At 40.1% G+C, this 16,960-nt stretch overlaps 1 protein-coding gene across 1 annotated transcript in view; it reads left to right on the top strand.

Annotated features, from left to right (window-relative positions):
* Nedd4l (NEDD4 like E3 ubiquitin protein ligase) overlaps nt 1-16,960 on the top strand; it is a 304,001-nt gene that overhangs the window by 161,998 nt on the left and 125,043 nt on the right. Inside the window, exons 3-5 of the mRNA XM_027949006.2 lie at nt 4,034-4,115; nt 6,566-6,604; nt 9,137-9,190. Coding sequence (XP_027804807.1) covers nt 4,034-4,115; nt 6,566-6,604; nt 9,137-9,190 — 175 coding nt within the window. The remainder of the gene's footprint in view (nt 1-4,033; nt 4,116-6,565; nt 6,605-9,136; nt 9,191-16,960) is intronic.

Below are 16,960 nucleotides of genomic sequence, written 5' to 3'. Positions count from 1 at the left end.
TGAGGAGTACTGAGGCACCTGAGGTCCTATGGGTGCATTTTGTGGTCTGCTCAAGCAAGCGTTTGCTTTGGGAGGCCAGTATGAATGTTCCAACTTCTAGTTGAAATAGAGCTCAATCATTAGGATTCTCTGACAGCTCAGACCTTCGTTCTTTGATATACCCTTCAAATTGACAAACAAACGCACCATCATGGACTTGGAGCCAAAGGTCTGAAGTGACTAGGTGCCCTTGTATAATGACATAACTTATCAAGAGACCCCACACTTGGGCTTAAGTGGACTGCCCTCCTCCTAGCCTGCCTCTCTACATTCTGGTCTACTGGGTCCACATTTGCGTGAGCTCCTGAGCCTTTCTTTGGGTTAATCCTCACGACCTCCGTGGAGTGCTTTTTCATTCTTTGGGGCAGGAGCCATCTTGCTCATCTCCCTGCCAGCTGTTTTGTCTCCTTATAATGAACCTGACCATGAGTCTTCTGGACTTCAACAGTTTCATAATGGTGAAGATGATAATGGCTGTTTATTTTAGTCTTCTCAACAGCCTCCCTATAAAGGAACTGTTATTATTATCCCCATTATGTAAATGGTAAAACTGAGGCACAAGAAACTATGAGAGTTTCCCAAGTCACACAGCTATACACAGGGGAGATGGGTTTTTACTTCCAGTGGGGTGGCTGACTGAGATTTGAGCCCACATGGCCTGTTCTTCCTCAGCCCTTTACACTGCAACCAGATGGATATTTTAAGGTTCAAAATCCCAGCCCAACACATCATTAACCTTTACCACTTAATCCTTCACCTAGAATCCCCTCACCCTGATCTTGGCCTTCACCCCCATACTCTGGTAAATCATGTGAAGTCAAATCAGTGACTGTAACAGAAGTAGGGAGTAAAGACAAACAGGCAGAGAACTCCTCTTTGGCAGTGGTGCCCAGATGGATGGAGGCAGAGAAATCACCTGGATATTGGTCAGTGCAGATTCCTGGTCTAGGGTGAGGCCAGGTGCCCAGATTCCAGGTGACACTGGCATGAGTTGAGGGATTGCTCTACTAACTTATGTTCCTGGGCTCTTGGCACACTGTGTCACAGTTGTCATTTTGTTTCTCTGGGTTCCATTCAGATGTGGCAAGGACAGTGTCTTCTGTCTATTTTGGGTGCTTATCCCTTCACCTGCATGTAATAGGCACTCAGTAAATAGGAGGTGGTTTGAATGCTAGTACCAGTTTGCCGTCTCCTTGGAGAGGTTGGAAGGAACAATGTAATGTTTAAAATTTTGCAGAACAGAATTTCTCCTCCCATCCAAAGTCCTGCAAAGCATTTAGCTTCACCCCCTCCAAAGAGTCATATTAACTCTAGCCTGAGCTGTACTGAATACCAGTCCCAGGACAGCCACCAGGTGCAGGAGTGACTTTGGACATCCCCACCCTGATCCCCTAGGTGCTCACACATGGTCTGAATTAGAAGGAAGCATGAAATACTTAGGGAGCTGTGGTTGGCTGGCTCCCAGCTTGTACTATGTAGTAAATCGTGTGAAGTCAATAGTAATTGCAACAGAAGTAGGGAATAAAGAGAAAAAAAGCAAAGAATCTCAAATATCCTGAGAGAGGAAAGAAGAGAATACCAAGTATAATGGCTGGCATTGATGGAGCATCTGCAGCTGTATGTTGGAGCTGTGCTGGGTAGTGATTGTACATTATTTTCTTTGATTCTTGTGATAACCCTGTGAATTAGGAATTGTCCTTCCCATCTCATTCATAAATAGTGTGAAGTCAAAAGTGGTTAAGTCCTAGCTTGTCCCCTTTCTGTTTCCTGAGGGTGGTCCCAACTACTCACTGTTTTCCCTTCCCTTGGAGCTCACACCCTACTGACCTTGAGTTAGCACCGTGGCCTGCGGTTCCCTTGCCAGGCTGAATTCCCTTCCCGGAGTTTCTGGTTGATCTTTGACAGGGTTTTCACACACTAGTGCCTTCCTGGATGAGCACTGGAGACACGATGTGCTCAGCTCTGTCTTCCTCACTACAGCTAGAAGACATTGTCCCACACTCAAAGACCCTCCCCACAACCCCCAACTGCATGTGTCACTTACTATCAGCTATTCAGGGAATAAAAACTGAGGTAAATAAGTGACTAGTAGAAGAATGTGGATAAGTGAAGGCTTAGCTTTTTATTGCAGTTATATAGTAGCCAGCAATCATGAAAGCTGAGGGACATAAAAACTAGACAGGACAGCAGTGAATGGTAGTCCCTGTAATGCAAGATTGTGTGTTTCTGTGTGCACAAGTGCGCCCATTCAGTGCCCTGGAAGCCTGTTCTTGAGGTAATGGAAATAATCAAGCTTTGAGGTGTTTTTAGCAGTAATTTGGTGGCTAGAAATAGAAAATTTTGTTTCTGTAGTGACAAAATACTCTTTCCAAATGCCACACAGAACAGTGATTCTCCAAGTGTGGTTGCTAGACCAGGTGCCTCAGCATTGCTGGGAACTTGCTGGATATGCAAATTCTGGGGTCCTACCACAAACCAACTGAACTAAAATTTGGGCATGGGTCCCAAGTCTGTATTTTAACCACCAGGTTGTGATGTGTTGACACCTGAGCATCGTTCACCTAGACAGTAACTTTTTCTCTCACCTCAGACCACTGGTCCCCATGAGGAAGCTGCTAGGGCCTGGGACCTAGATTAGGTCTGTACTTGGCTTGTTTTTTTCCTGACTCTAAATGTCCAGATGAGGATCAGTGAGTGCCTCTGGTTACATGTTCTTTAACCAAATCAAGGTTTATAATTTATGGACCAAAGGCAAGATTGACTAATATCTCTATTCATGTAGTAGCACTATTTTCCACTGTGCTGTGATCTTTATTTTTGTATATTGATTATAATCTTAGTATTATCAATATTTATAAAAGATTTTATGGCATATTTATTTTTGATAGCAAATACAAATTAATATAGTCTTAGTATTTTAGAGTACTCTATGTAATTTTCGGAAACATTCTGGAAGTTGCAAAATAAAGGTTAATTGTTATGGTATAGCTCTAAAGGATAACTCCCAAATTGGTATGAAGCTAACATGATGGGTTGAAAGAATTGCCAGTTACAGATAATTGTTTGATTTTGTGTGTGTGTGTGTGTGTGTGTTACTGGGAATTGAATCCAGGGCCTCATGAATGCTCTAGAGTAAATGCTGTATCACTGAGCTGTACCCCTAACTATCTAATTATAATTAGATGACTAAAATTGGGGAAATGAGTATATAGGAGTCCTTTTCATGATTTTCCAGAAGGACCTCATTTTTTTAAGGGACTACATCTGAGCTATCCCTGAGTTAGCAATATTAGGGAGTATTAATACACTTAGACTCTTAGTAGATAGTCCACATTCTTCTATAAATTCTTCCAGTACACATCTTGCTAGAAGATTTCAACTTCTCAGGGAAAGAATTTTTGTGATCTGTACAAAGAATTCTGGGACTTGTAGTCAGGCAACCTGAGTTTTAATGTAGACTTTTCTCAAATCTAATTTTGGGTAATCTCTTGACCTTTTGCTTTAGTTTTCTGTTTTGTGTTACCTATAAAATGGAAAGTCTTATTTAAATGAATACCTATTGAATTTGCCTTCACTAAAAGAAAAACTTCCCACAGGGAAAAGTAAGAAGATGAATAAGATAAAAACTGAATTTTCTAGCTAGATTTTACTATTGTGAACACATTTTGTATACCTCTTAGAAAATCTTTTTATAATCTTTTCAGAATGTGTCTAGAAAAAAATGACAGGTAAGTTAATTTTAATTCATTGTAGGGAAGATCATCTTTAAAGTTAGAATGTCAATTTCTTTTTGTCTGTGAAATAAATATGATTGGCTCTGGTTGATTAAAAAAAACTTTATTGAGCATATTATAGGTATGTTAAAATGTTGTCGCTTAGTTTATTAAATTAATACAAACTGGAACATTAAATGATCTTTACATTTTCATTCAGTTTGACTACTTTTTTAAAATGAAAAGTATAATCCTATTAAATCTGAAATATTTTCTTGCAGTGATCCATATGTGAAACTTTCATTGTACGTAGCAGATGAGAATAGAGAACTTGCCTTGGTGCAGACAAAAACAATTAAAAAGGTAGGTTGCCCATCCTTTTTAAAAATTCATTTAAGTCATAATTTAACCCAATGGAATTATGTATTTTGAATGTTGTCAAATTTATATTTTAAGGTTAAGATGGCACTGTTTTTATTTTAAGCATCTACCAGTATTAAATTTAAATTCTGCATAGACAAAAACTTTTCTTTATTAACCCAAGATACCAATTTTGATTTTTAGTTAAATGTCTGCAGAAACAACATTCTGAAAAGTCATTACAATTGGTAATTTTTTTTTCTTGCCAAGAATATGCTTAATGAAATGGAATTATTTATGTAACTGGCACAAAAGGAATGGTTTAGCCTGAAACAACTATTATCAAAGAAAGCAAAATACTTGCTTCACTACTTGAAAACTTTAAAATATACATGTTGTTTTATTCATATATGTGTACAAGTTTTATTTTTCTGTATAGTCGTCACACATTTGTTTCCATAGTTAAAATTGCCTGCCCCCATATTTTTGGATGCATATGTAAAACATATGCAAATATTTACCTCATATTTGAGGGCTTTATGGAAGATGAACGTTTTCTGTCAAAAATGAGTTTGCTCCGTTTTAGATTTAGTTGTAGGTTACTATTACTGTTTCCTCACTGCCTTGCGGGGGTGGTCAGATGTTTAACTCTTGATTCCACACACTTCTTGGGCAGCATTGTGCTTTAAAAATACTGTAACTCTCGAGCCGTGGATCTACAGCCAGGTCTTTCTGTGCAGGGAACAGTAATGCAGGGTGCCCTTGACCTGGCATTGAGACCGGCATTAAAATCTGTTTTGCAAACAGAAGCCGGTATTTTGATTAGTGGGAGGATGCCTGCGAAGGACGGAGGCCATTGTTCCCTGTGTTAGGTGCTATCACTTGTTCTTCAGCAGTGAGCAGGGGCACCTTTCAGGGAAGGCAGCAGGGGCCCTGGTCACCTGCTGGACGCAGAGCCAAGGACCCAGGGCGGCGGCTGGAGACACTGCAATGTTTCCTGTCCCCGGGAGGTCCTCCCCCTCCTTGTGCACGGTGGAGGGTGCAGCTCCGATCCCAGCAGCCTGGTTAGTATGCCTGTGCGTCGTGCCGTGCCTGAGCGGAAAAACTGCCATTGTCGTTGGTCTCCTCGGTTTCCTGGTGGCCCTGTGACTGGTTCTCATTCCTTTCATGCTCTTGGCTTGTTTGCTTCCATGCCTGCCCACCCGTGCGCTTCCGCGGAGCTCCCTCCTGGACACTGCGCCCTGGGCCCAGCCGCCGCCGCTCCCTCCCCAGCCCACAGCCACCCCTGCTCCATTCAAATCCAAAAGTATGGATCCCTATTATTTAGAATTGGGTTGACTGTGGAGTTGCAGATGGAGGAAAAAAATGCTGATTTTTTTTTTTTTTTTTTACGCCAGTTTAGAGTTTTGTATTTTTATGGTGCACTGTACTATTTTATTTTTGCTTCTGTTAAAGGAAATAGGTGGATGAAGGCAAATATTATTTTAAAAATATCTGTAGCTGAGGATGAGGTAGTGAAATTTCAGTTTCAAATTATAATTTTTAAAAAATGTTTTTATTTTATAGTTATACATTAATAATTTGATTCATTTTGACATAATCATACATTCATAGAATTTAATTTGCTCCATTTCAGTCTCAGGTACATCCTCTTCCCTTCCCTCCTCCTCCCCCTACTCATAATTTTTGAGATATGCTCATGAATATTAAACCTGTGCAAACCACACATGCACATAGGTGTGTGTTCCTTCATAGAAGGTGCTTTATCTTAGGATGCTGGGCAGTCTGTCTCATTCATACCAAGGGCAAAAGTATCTTTGTCATGCTTTTGTGAGATATGCACATAAAGAGATAACTAGAAGGTAGGAGGGAGGGAGGGAGGGAGGAAGACAGAAGGGTAAGTAGGTAAATATTTTTAACCTGGTTATTTGTTTTTGGGGGGAGCATCCTTTTCATTATAACCAGCAGTTTGTGTATTATAAAGTCTGATCATCATTGATATTCTTTATAAAATATTGTTCTGATGTTAAATTTATATGTAAAGAATTCAGACTTCCCCAACCTGTTTTATTGCTCTCCAAAATAGCTTTTTAGGAGGGGTGTCAATAAAGTTCATTTCCTTCTTGATAGAATAATTATATTAATGCTAATTTCTTGAAAGGAAATTTTATATTTTCATGCTAATGGCTCTCTTTTGAGTCCCTGGTACTGTTCCTCGTGGTGATAGCATGCAATATGGTTTCATATCTATGAATCATTGGTTTCATAGGTATACTCCCTCCTATTTTAGTTTGTAGAATAGTCTCAAGTAATTGACTAAATTTTGTTTTTATTGCCATTTAAAAATATTTATTAAGAAAAATATTTAGACAAATATGAAGCCTGTATTGTGCTAGTTAACTGTTAGTTTCCAAGACTGTAAAATGTATTTAAAAAAATCATTTCTCTTCCAGACGCTGAACCCAAAGTGGAATGAAGAATTTTATTTTAGAGTAAGTTTCTTTTTTTGGTACTAACTTGTTATTGATACCTAGATTGATACATCATAATAAATATTGAGGGAAAACTGTTATATTTTTAATGAGAAATTCCTTTTAATATGAGAAATGTTTGAGTAACCACCTAATGTCTTAAATTTTGCAAGAGAGTGAATAGTGGTCACAAAATCTGCACTGTTTCATCCGAAGATGTTTGGGGAAATAAAAAAAAAAGTTATCCAAATGCCATATTTTATCATTGCAACTCTATAAACTTTTCTTTAAAAAGTAAGATCAAATGTAATTTTAAACAATGGTTTATTCCTATGTGACATGGATTATGAATTATTTTATAGTTAAACAGGAGTAGAAACATAGAAGCACTAAACAATGCCAATTATGGGGCTTTTACTATAGCTCAGTGCTAGAGCATTTGCCTAACATACATGAAGGCTCTGGGTTTAATCCCCAACACCTCAAATTAACTTTTTTTTTTAAATTACATTCCTAAAGTTAGGAAGGAAATTTTCTGTGATTCAGATATTTAGTATATGTATTTACGTGAGTACTGTAAAATTACTTCTGGAATTTATATGCCACAAAATAAGGTAAAATTTTCCCAATCTTTTCTATTTAATATCTAGAACAGCTATATGTAGAAATGACTGATTTCTGTATTAACTGAGATTTCTGCTTAGTGAGCTTTCCTGGTTGTCGCTGGGTTTTTTTGTTGCCAAAATTTTGGAAATATTAAACTGCTCAGCTATTTACTTAAAAGAAAGTATTTTTCTCCTTAAAATGAAAGTTTTAAAAATATCTATATATCTATGGTATTAATAGACGCTCACTTGCAAAAATACACCAGATTAGATCTTCTAATTAATGCAGATTCTCAAAGAACTATATTGCCATTAGACCCACATAATTGTCCTGCTTTCTTTCTTTCAGTTGAGGTAGGATTTTCTGTACTCCAAACTTGGATTACTGTATCCTGCATCTGTTTTCTGTTATGTTCAGAGCTGAAATATGGCACTGATATTTTAATACTTGGTAGATCCTGTGTTCAGCCTCCACCAGATGTATTTTAAATTACTCTGCGAAGTACTGAACAGCTATTGGGGACTATGAGGTGTTATTTGCCCTTAGTTAACTCTCAAATACAGCTTCCTTCTTGTGAAACTCCAAATATTCATACTTCTTATATTTAAATCATATTTATGTGAGTGATAGTACATCCGAAACTTTTTTCAGTGATTCTTGGCTATAAATTCATTTAAGTGTTTTTGCTTATTTGCTTTCAAAATCTTTGTTTTTAGTCCCTCTGCAAATCTTTGTTGCCACCTATGTACCCAGCTCTTGCTATGGCCTGTGAATTCATTCACTGGTAACTAGCACTTTGCTTCCCAAAGCTTCTGAGCAGATGCAAACCCACCAGCCATTTGTTTGCTCTGTCATGGAGGCTATGGGCCAACCATCGGGCCAAAAACACAAGTGGAGCTCACTGTGCTTATGTGGTCAAATGTAATTTCATTCCATTCTCTGTCAGGAAGCAGCCAAGGCCTCCTAACAGTAGACCTGGATTATATCTCTGGCTTTATTGTTTACAGCTTTTCTGACCCTGGAAAAGCCACTAAGCATTCTCACTCTCCCTGGGGCCTTGTTCCTCACGTAGGAGAGAGAAGTCCTTATGGGTAGAATGTTCCCCTGACATGTGATAATACAAACGAGAACTCCTGGCACCATTTCTCACCACTTGGTAGTTAGTAAATGATACCTGAATCTGATTGATGATATATGGGCTGTTTTGGTTAGGTTTCGGTAAAAACAGAAAGGCAAAAAATATCATTAAAAGCCTAGTAGCTCTGACATTGGCCCCCGCTTGCTGGAAGCAGGGGCATTTTCTTTCTGATTGTCGCTGATGGTTCACAGCCCAGGCCCTGAACAACAGCAGGCCAGACCTGGTTCCAAATCCTGGTTGCCTCATATGCTCTCTCTGGGCTCTTGGGCAAGTTACTTCACCTGCATGATCTCAGCTTCTCATGCATGAAATAAAGGTGATAGTTACATGTCATAGGATTGCTGTGAAGATTGAATGAGACTAGGTATAGTTGATGCTTAACAAGGAGATGGTACTTAAAAACTAAGCCCACAATGGTAAATAACTGCTCTTACTGTTTTCTTCATTATTTTAATCATCATCACCACCACCACCAGGTCTAAGAGGTCCCCTCAGGCAGGGACTTTATCTATTGGCATGGGAAGCTTTTGTCCAGCAGATTAGGAACTCTTTAAAGTTGTTCAGAATTATACTTTCTTATTCTAAAAAAAAAATAGCTAAGGACCTTTGCCTTTTTCTGATATTATATAGAAAAATCAATACCACAAAATTTTATTTAGCAGACAGAATTTCCAGAAAAGTAGGTTCCTTGTTTGTTAATACATTTCAGTTGGATGCATTCTAAAGCTTTATCCTATTCTTGCTGTCCCTTATTTCATCCTTCCAGTGATTTCTGCTTATATCTGAAGTACTGTTTGTATTCCTTGTAGGTAAACCCTTCTAATCACAGGCTCCTGTTTGAAGTATTTGACGAAAACAGATTGGTGAGTGATTCCTCATTATTGAATTTTGCTTCATTTCTTAAACACTGAATTTTTAGAGTAGCATCTTCCAAACTGTCTTTTGGTTGTACTTCCAACAGTTTTCATGCCGAAAGAGAAGACTATTTTTGTCCTACTCTTAATGTTTTTAATTTCAACAAACATTTGTGTGTTGCTAGGACAGAAAATTTACTTGAATATATGTATATTTTTATTGCAGTTATTATTAATGCAAATCACTGATGATAGGCTCAGCCTAAATGCCTGTGTTTTGGTTTGGGGCATACAGAATGGTAGGCAAATTTGTAAAGAGGCCATCGGGCATGTAAGCAAACTTTGTGGGAATTTTCAATGTAATCACTGTGATGCATTCAGTAGCTTATCTATGGTGATTCTCTGAGGAAATGAAAATCAGGTTAACTATATAGGAGAAAGTAAATCTATACTTAGTACAACTTTTAAAACAGTTTAATTATTACTTTCTCAGAAATCCTTAGAAAGTACCTTTAAAAGATCAAAAATAAGGGCTGAGTGCAGCTCAGTGATAGAGTGCTTGACTAACTTGCACAGGCTCCTGGATTCCATTTCCACACCCCCCCCCCAAAAAAAAAAAACAATAAAAAAGAGTATTTACACACCTGAGGCATATAACTGATACAAACTTGCATTTTGTATGCAGGTTGATATAAGAGAGATGGGCTATAACTAAGATTTTATTTTCAAAATTGCTTTAAAACAAATCTGATGCTTTAAGATTTAACAAATCTTAAAGCATTTTGCTTTCTTAGCTAATTAGAATCAAGTACCCATAACTGTGTTCCCACTGTGACACCAAACACTATTGTGTTATGTGTAGGCTTTACGGTACTTCAGAAGTGTTATTAAAACTCAGTTATACTCAAATTTACCTTCTCTGAAACTTATGCACATTCACTAGTTAAAAGAAATGTTCTTATAAACCCTTGTTTCTGCAGAATTCAACTGAAACTCCAAAATTGAGAAGATCTTCATGTTAATAAAGTATCATCAGGAGGAGCCTTAAAAACACATTATGCGACTCCTTGTCCTGATAGATAAGAGGTCACTGGTCTAGAACCTTTATAGAATTAAGCATATAAGTCAGGGGACATGCCAGGGTTCAACCCCCTTTCTCCTCTGCCTCAACCTGGTGCTGAGGAATAGCCAGAATTTTTGCCCTTTGGTGTAGAATTAGGGAGTGTTATTTAATCCAATATGCTTGGTAGTATTCTCCAAAATAGAAAACTAAGAAATTCCATTCTACCATCCTAGTATTTTTCCTATTAAAAATATGAGACCTGGGGGGGCTTTACATTTCCCTGGATGTTTTGTGCCTTGGGGTGATAATTGGTAGCATCAAGTGACTAAATCCCTTTTGTTATTTGTGTGAAGGTTCTGCTGAGGGTGCAGTTCTTGCCTGTCCACCTTTCATCCAGCCAGGACTGTAGGGATGGGGCAGTATTTAGTGTCATATAGCATGACTCACTGTAGACACAGAGGCCTCCACACACTAATCCTTATTCTCTGTTTTATTGAGTAAAATAACTCTTAATATCGAGAAAGGGTCAAATTTAAAGAAAAAAAATGCTTCTTGTTTGATGTGTTTTAATTTATCATTGAATATTCTTCTGAGAGAAATTTACTGTTTAAAAAAGTTTTCCATTTCCATGATCTAAAATAATGACTGTAGTTGAGATGACCTTGCCACGGATCAGAAACTATACTTTTAAACCAAAAAAGGCTTTGAATGCAAAGCTTTTAAGAAATCTGGTGTGAATACAAACTTGATCTGCACAAACGTGTTTTATAATATTAATACTTAGCTTTGCCCCAGGCTGTCTGCAGTGTTGTTACTATGCAAAGAATGCTGGTTGGTGGTGGTGGCTTTTTTCTTTGTTGGCTATTAATCCAGGGAAGATAATGTGTGACTCTAGTAGTACTTGGAAATTCTAGCATTAAACAAGCTAGCTTCCATTCCCTCAGAGAGATGATTTTTTGGCATTTAAAACTCATGCTTTTAGAAAACGGGTTTAGATGTGTGTAAATGCAGGGTTAATCCTCCACACCCTTGACTCTAGAACTGTTGACAAAGCTATGCTTTGCAGATTTTAAAATAAACTTTTTGTCATTCATTGCAGTTTGGTATTTTCCCCTTCTTAATTTTTTAACCCCCTCCTAAATAAACCTCTAATGTTTCTGGATCATAGAAAATACTAAGTTTGAAACACAGAATAACTACAAGACTACCCAGACTAACAACAAACCCGATGACAGTTTTTTGAATGTGCCCTTTTATTTCTTAGGTCCTTTTTGGCTTACTGCAGATAGCAAGATTCCATGTTTGAATCCCAACTGGGGTAATATTGCTGACTTCCTACTGGAAAAGAGTCGGCTCCAAGCAGCATTTTTTTCTGTATGGTATTTTAAGTTAAATTACTATAGAAAACCACATGCATATCTGCCTTCAATTTTCCCTGATGTTTTCTGTATGGGTGTGAAGGGGTTCACCTATCTGGCATATAAGAGAATATTTTCTTCAGCTGAGTTCTTTTTGTCTGGTACTTCTGTATGTGTGGATCCTATTACATGTGAGAGGCACATGTGCCCCTTTTAAATGAAAAATGTTCATAGTAGCAAGAGGCAGCCCAGATGCACAGCTGGCTGTGTAGTAAATTGTGCCCCACGAAGCTATTTTGTTACTTGTAGATCATGGTCTAATTATTTCCCACTAAAGGGACACTAATTCTGTGGGGTGTGTAATCGTATTTATAGTACCTTTTATTAGTTTGCATTCCGTCATGGTAGTGTAGTGATATCATAAATAACAGAAACATAACCTCTGATGCTTGTGAACTACCCCCTCCCCATGCAGCTAAGCTGTACTTGTCATTATTTGCTGTGGTGGGGAGGTGGGGACATACCAGTGTGTGCTTGTGTTTAGTGCCGGATCCCTGGCACCGGTTAGAGAGTCCCAGGGCTCTGAGTAGTTGGGAAAGAAATGTCCCATGAATGTGATGCAGGCAGATTTACAGCAGCACAGCTCGAGGTGTGTTTGCTGCCTCAGTAAGCTGCGCAGCTCCCCGCTGGGCCGCTGCTTTCTGACGGGACAGCAGCAGCTGGGAAGGTGCTGTTTCAGGCTCTTGCTGTTTTAAAAAAAAAAAAAAATAGAGGGAGAGGGGGGAAACTGCACAGAGTCCACAAGCTGGCATTGGAGGGGGAGAGCACGGTCATGTGGTTCTGGCCATCCTACCCTCTGTCACAGTGTAGATGAGAGCTTTTTGCTCTTATCCAATCATGCCTGGAATGCCGCTTGCCACTTGGGCTATTTCTGCTATCTGTCGCTCTTGGTGCGGCAGTGCTAACAGTTTGGCAGATGGGACACTTTTTCTTGGAGTTGGTGTCGTTGGTTTTTGACTTCTGGCAGTGCTGGGCTTGTTGTTGCCGCTCGCCCTCTCCCTCCCGGCCCCCCTGGTCACCATGGCCCATCGGCTGCGGTTTCATTTTGGCTCTAGTCGCAGCAACACAGCCCCCGAGTCAGAGATCCTAGACCAGGAGAGAGAAGACGACTTTTTCATGGCATTCCACACCCTCCCGCGGAGGAGCGGCCCGCACCCTTTCGCCCAGAACGGACAGGAGGACAGTGGCAGTGGCCTACAAGAAGGCGTGGGCGCACTCAAGCGCAGCACGTCCATGTTCATCCCGCAGCTGCTCACGGGCATTGACGCCCGCCCCACCCGCAGCTCATCGGTGCAGATCTCCCTGCAGCGCAAGGCCGCTGATGGTGCCACCGACGGGTGCGGGCCACCGGAAGGCCCTGATGACCGACCCCCGAGCACTGCCTCCGACTTCGGGGACCAGGTTACCACCGCCTTGGCCACAAGAGCCTCGTCTCAGAGCAGCTCTCAGGACCCCTCACCAGGGGACACCCCCGGGAGCTCCCCTCCAAGGGCAGCCCGAGACCCGGGGCCCCAGGTCAATGGCACATGTGGCCGCCGCGTGCGATGCCCTGGTCCAGCCAACAGCACCGAGGAGGCCACCCCTGGCCTTCGCATCCAGCACCGAGCCTCCAGTGCAGATGTGCGCCAGGTGCGGCTGCTGCCTTTGGGCCCCGACGGCCAGTCAGGCCCGGCTGCGCCTGAACCCAGGCGTTGGTCCTTGCAGCATGTTCCAGATGCTTCTGGAAGCTCTGGGAAACGGTGCTTTGTCTTCCAGTTGCAGCAGCCCCAACCAGGTGCTCCAGGACTGGGCGGGGACTTCAATTTTGGCTTCACCGGCACAAAGGGCGACAGGTTGGTGAGGTATCCCCGTATTCGGCTAGAGAGGAGCACTTCTTATCCTACCCAGCCCCGAGCAGGGCGGGGGAGCCCTACAGAAGACCGAGGAGCCCCAGAGGCGCCACCTCGGGCTGGCAGGATGGCTCCAGAGATTCGTAGGACGAATTCCATGGAGAGGACTCCACAGGGTCAAGGGTGCACATTTAAGATCAGGCAAGATCAAAACGCAGGGCAGCAGCATTTCCGAATTCTTGTTACTCGGGGACCTGATGAAGACCCCCAGAATCCCGAGGAGGAGAATATCAAGAGCCCTACTTCCCCAGGAGCCAGTGCCCTGGTAAGTCCGTGTTTAAGTGTGCAAGTCATTCAGAAAGGAAGTTTCCTACTCAGTTTTTCTGCGGCATAATTGAAATAAACTTCATCCTGTGTTCCGGGAGTTTCCCTGTTTCTAGCCTGTGGAACCCAACGTTTGGCCCCTTTCTGGAATGATGATTTGCGATCCAGTGTTTGGTAGAGATCCATGAATACTAGTTAGCCTTTTATAAAATATCTTTGCTTTAGGTCCTCAAAGTTAAAGAGCTCTGTTTTAGAAATCTAAGAAAAACACTCTCTCTCTCTCTCTCATTTTTCCTTCTGAATAAAAGCCTTTTAGAAAAATTATTACTTAAAATTAGATTGACCAAAAACAAAAACAAAAAAGTCAGTGCCAGAACATGTTGATGTTGGAAAGCATTTTTAAAGCCATTTGCTAATACAGCCACGGACAACACTTTAAAACAAAACAATCAGTTCTGATAAAAATGAGGGTATTATAAGACTCCAGTTTTTCCTCTTAATGATTAAGTGTATATAAAGTTTGGTTCTTCCTAATGGCCTTTTTGCTGTAGAGGATCGTGACAAGTCCTTGTTACATAATTTATTGTCTTGATTTTTGTCTCATTAGGTAATACAGAGCAAGAGTAGTGTCACTTTGGGGACAGTGAAAGATGTGTTTTTGAAGCATATTGGCTAATGGACCAAGGTTAGGGGAAGGTGTGACAGGGACTCATTAATGGTCAGGTTGCATGGCAGTGCAACTTAACACTGCCCACTGGAGTGCCCAAGCCAAGGATGCTGTGTACAGCCTGGTAAGCGCCCTCCAGCTGTGCACACAAACACTTTGCCGGAGATTCTGGCTCTGCTGTGCCTGTGTTCTCTCTAGCTCCCTTTCAGTGAAATGGAACACAGAAAGACAGCTGCCAACTCCTCCAGCATATGATGACTCTGCAGCTTTCAGAGTTTGAGAGCGGGATGAAAACTTTAATCAGGTTTTCTCTTTACTGGTAATCACTAGCCATCAAGGGTTTTCTTAAAGAACAAGCACCTTATATTTTGAATTGGCTATTTTTTTTTTCCTGAACTCCATGTGATTACTAGTTGTGGGGTGTGATGATGAAATGTCTACAGGACTTTTTGTTTGGATTACATCTGTGAATTGTCTTTCAAAGCAAGGGGCTGATATTACTCTAGAATTATTTGGTTCTAAACTGCTTTTGTTCAGAAATGTTGCGACTTAAGTGAACTTTATCATTGATTCAACATTGTTTCTCACATTTTGAAGGTATAATCAGATGCTAAATGCAAATGCACTTTTTCTTCATTTCTCTCATTACATAAGTACTTTCTTTTGTTACCTCAAACCAATTTTAAGGAAATAACTTTATTTTGGTCTGAACTCATGACACCTATTATACAACTATACAAATTGCAAAAGAGTTTTGATAGGATAGCAGCTTGTAACCCACCCCAAGAAATTATCATAATAGTTGTAGACCTTTTGTTCAGCACAATTCCATATTGAACTTAGACCACCTACTACATCAAGATTGAATGTTCAGTTATATTACTGAACACTTAAATTACTTTGCAGTTCAGATGTTGAAGACAAGTGCATTTATATGATTAAAATCTCATTTGGTGTAGGGCTTGGAGGCATACACTGGCAATTCCAGCTACTTGGGATTCTGAGGCAGGGGGATAGCAAGTTAGAGGCCAGCCTCATTATCTTATCAACTTAGTGAGACCCTGTCTCAAAATTTTTAAAAATAAATAAATATCTAGAGATATAGCTCAGTGGGTAGGACACTCTGGTTAATGGTCAATGCCCAGTAACTGTGTGTGGGGGGGAACCTCTTTTTTAAATCTCATGTGGGGTGGAGTTCCTAATGTAATTACAAATTAAATAAACCAAAAACTTTGTGTTATCTTACAAGTTTTTTTCTAATGTGGAAGGACTATGCTGTGGAAAGCAAATGTCTACAAAGTTACAAATATAATTTCTGGAATAAAGAGGTGGTTATGGAGAATAAATTCTATCTAGTGAATGGGGTGTGTGTGTGTGTGCATATATACACACACACATATGTACATAAATTATGACATGGTAAGCTGCTTTTCTCTTAAGCAAAGCTTTTTTTTTTTTTAAATCAAAACTGGTAATAAAACTATCTGTTCCATTCAGCAATTCTGTGCCTGATTCGTATGGACCCAGGGCTGTTAGGCACAGGCAGCAGCTGCCATGGCCTTATTTATCTCGAAGGAAAACATTCACTTGGGCGTCTGCAGTCTGGCTGCCACCAGACCTTTTCGGCGTTTCAAATATCTGCTGCTGGATCAGAAGGGCATTTCATTATTAAATTTGCATGAAACATCATCTAAAATCCATTACAATCTGGTTTTGGAATGATATGGGAAATCTTTTTTGATTTGGGAATACCTTTCAGGATTCCTTTTACAAATGTGTTCAAATTTCATAAGTTGCGCCTTAGATCTTACTACAAGATTAAGTTGCTATGTGCTTTTATCTGTCTTTGCCTTTTAGACATTCTGCCATGACTAAATCTAAGATGCAACATGACTCCAAAAACTGAACCAGCTAGAATCTTAGAAAAAATACAGGGGAACCTATGTGGTGATAGATTTCTACCAGATCAGCCACCATCAGTAAAGCTGAATTGGTTCTTCCAGTCATCAGTGATAATCAGCTAAAATAATTCAGAAGTCTTAAAATACCTGTTCAATGCATGATGTTATTCCTATTCATTTAACAAATAACTTAATTGTCTTAAATGAGTTCTTGGATTATTTTGTTTGATTATAAACCTCTTAACTGCCTTAGAGTTATTCTGAAGAAGCTGGGTCAACCTTTAATAGCATGTGTGCCCCCTTTGGACACTGTCCTGTGCATAATAACTGCTAAGTTTTGCATTTTACAAGCCTGGGGAGCCAGTTTTCTAATTCCATTAATATTATTAAGTGTTTAAAGGTCTACTGTGTATTACACTAGTTAATTGAAAAGTTTTACATACTGTCACAATTTGTTGCTGACACAAGAGTTTTCAAGGTACATGGAGGAAGGAAGACCCACAGGGTAAAACCAAGAATTATCACACCTACTTCCCACACTAATAGGAAGGCAGTGTCCTCTCCATTCCTTCCCTTC

The sequence above is a fragment of the Marmota flaviventris genome, chromosome 16 (genome assembly GCF_047511675.1).
Source record: "Marmota flaviventris isolate mMarFla1 chromosome 16, mMarFla1.hap1, whole genome shotgun sequence".
NCBI lineage: Eukaryota > Metazoa > Chordata > Mammalia > Rodentia > Sciuridae > Marmota > Marmota flaviventris.
The sequence above is the reverse complement of the archived record's forward strand: the minus strand, read 5'-3'. Positions and strand labels throughout refer to the sequence as shown.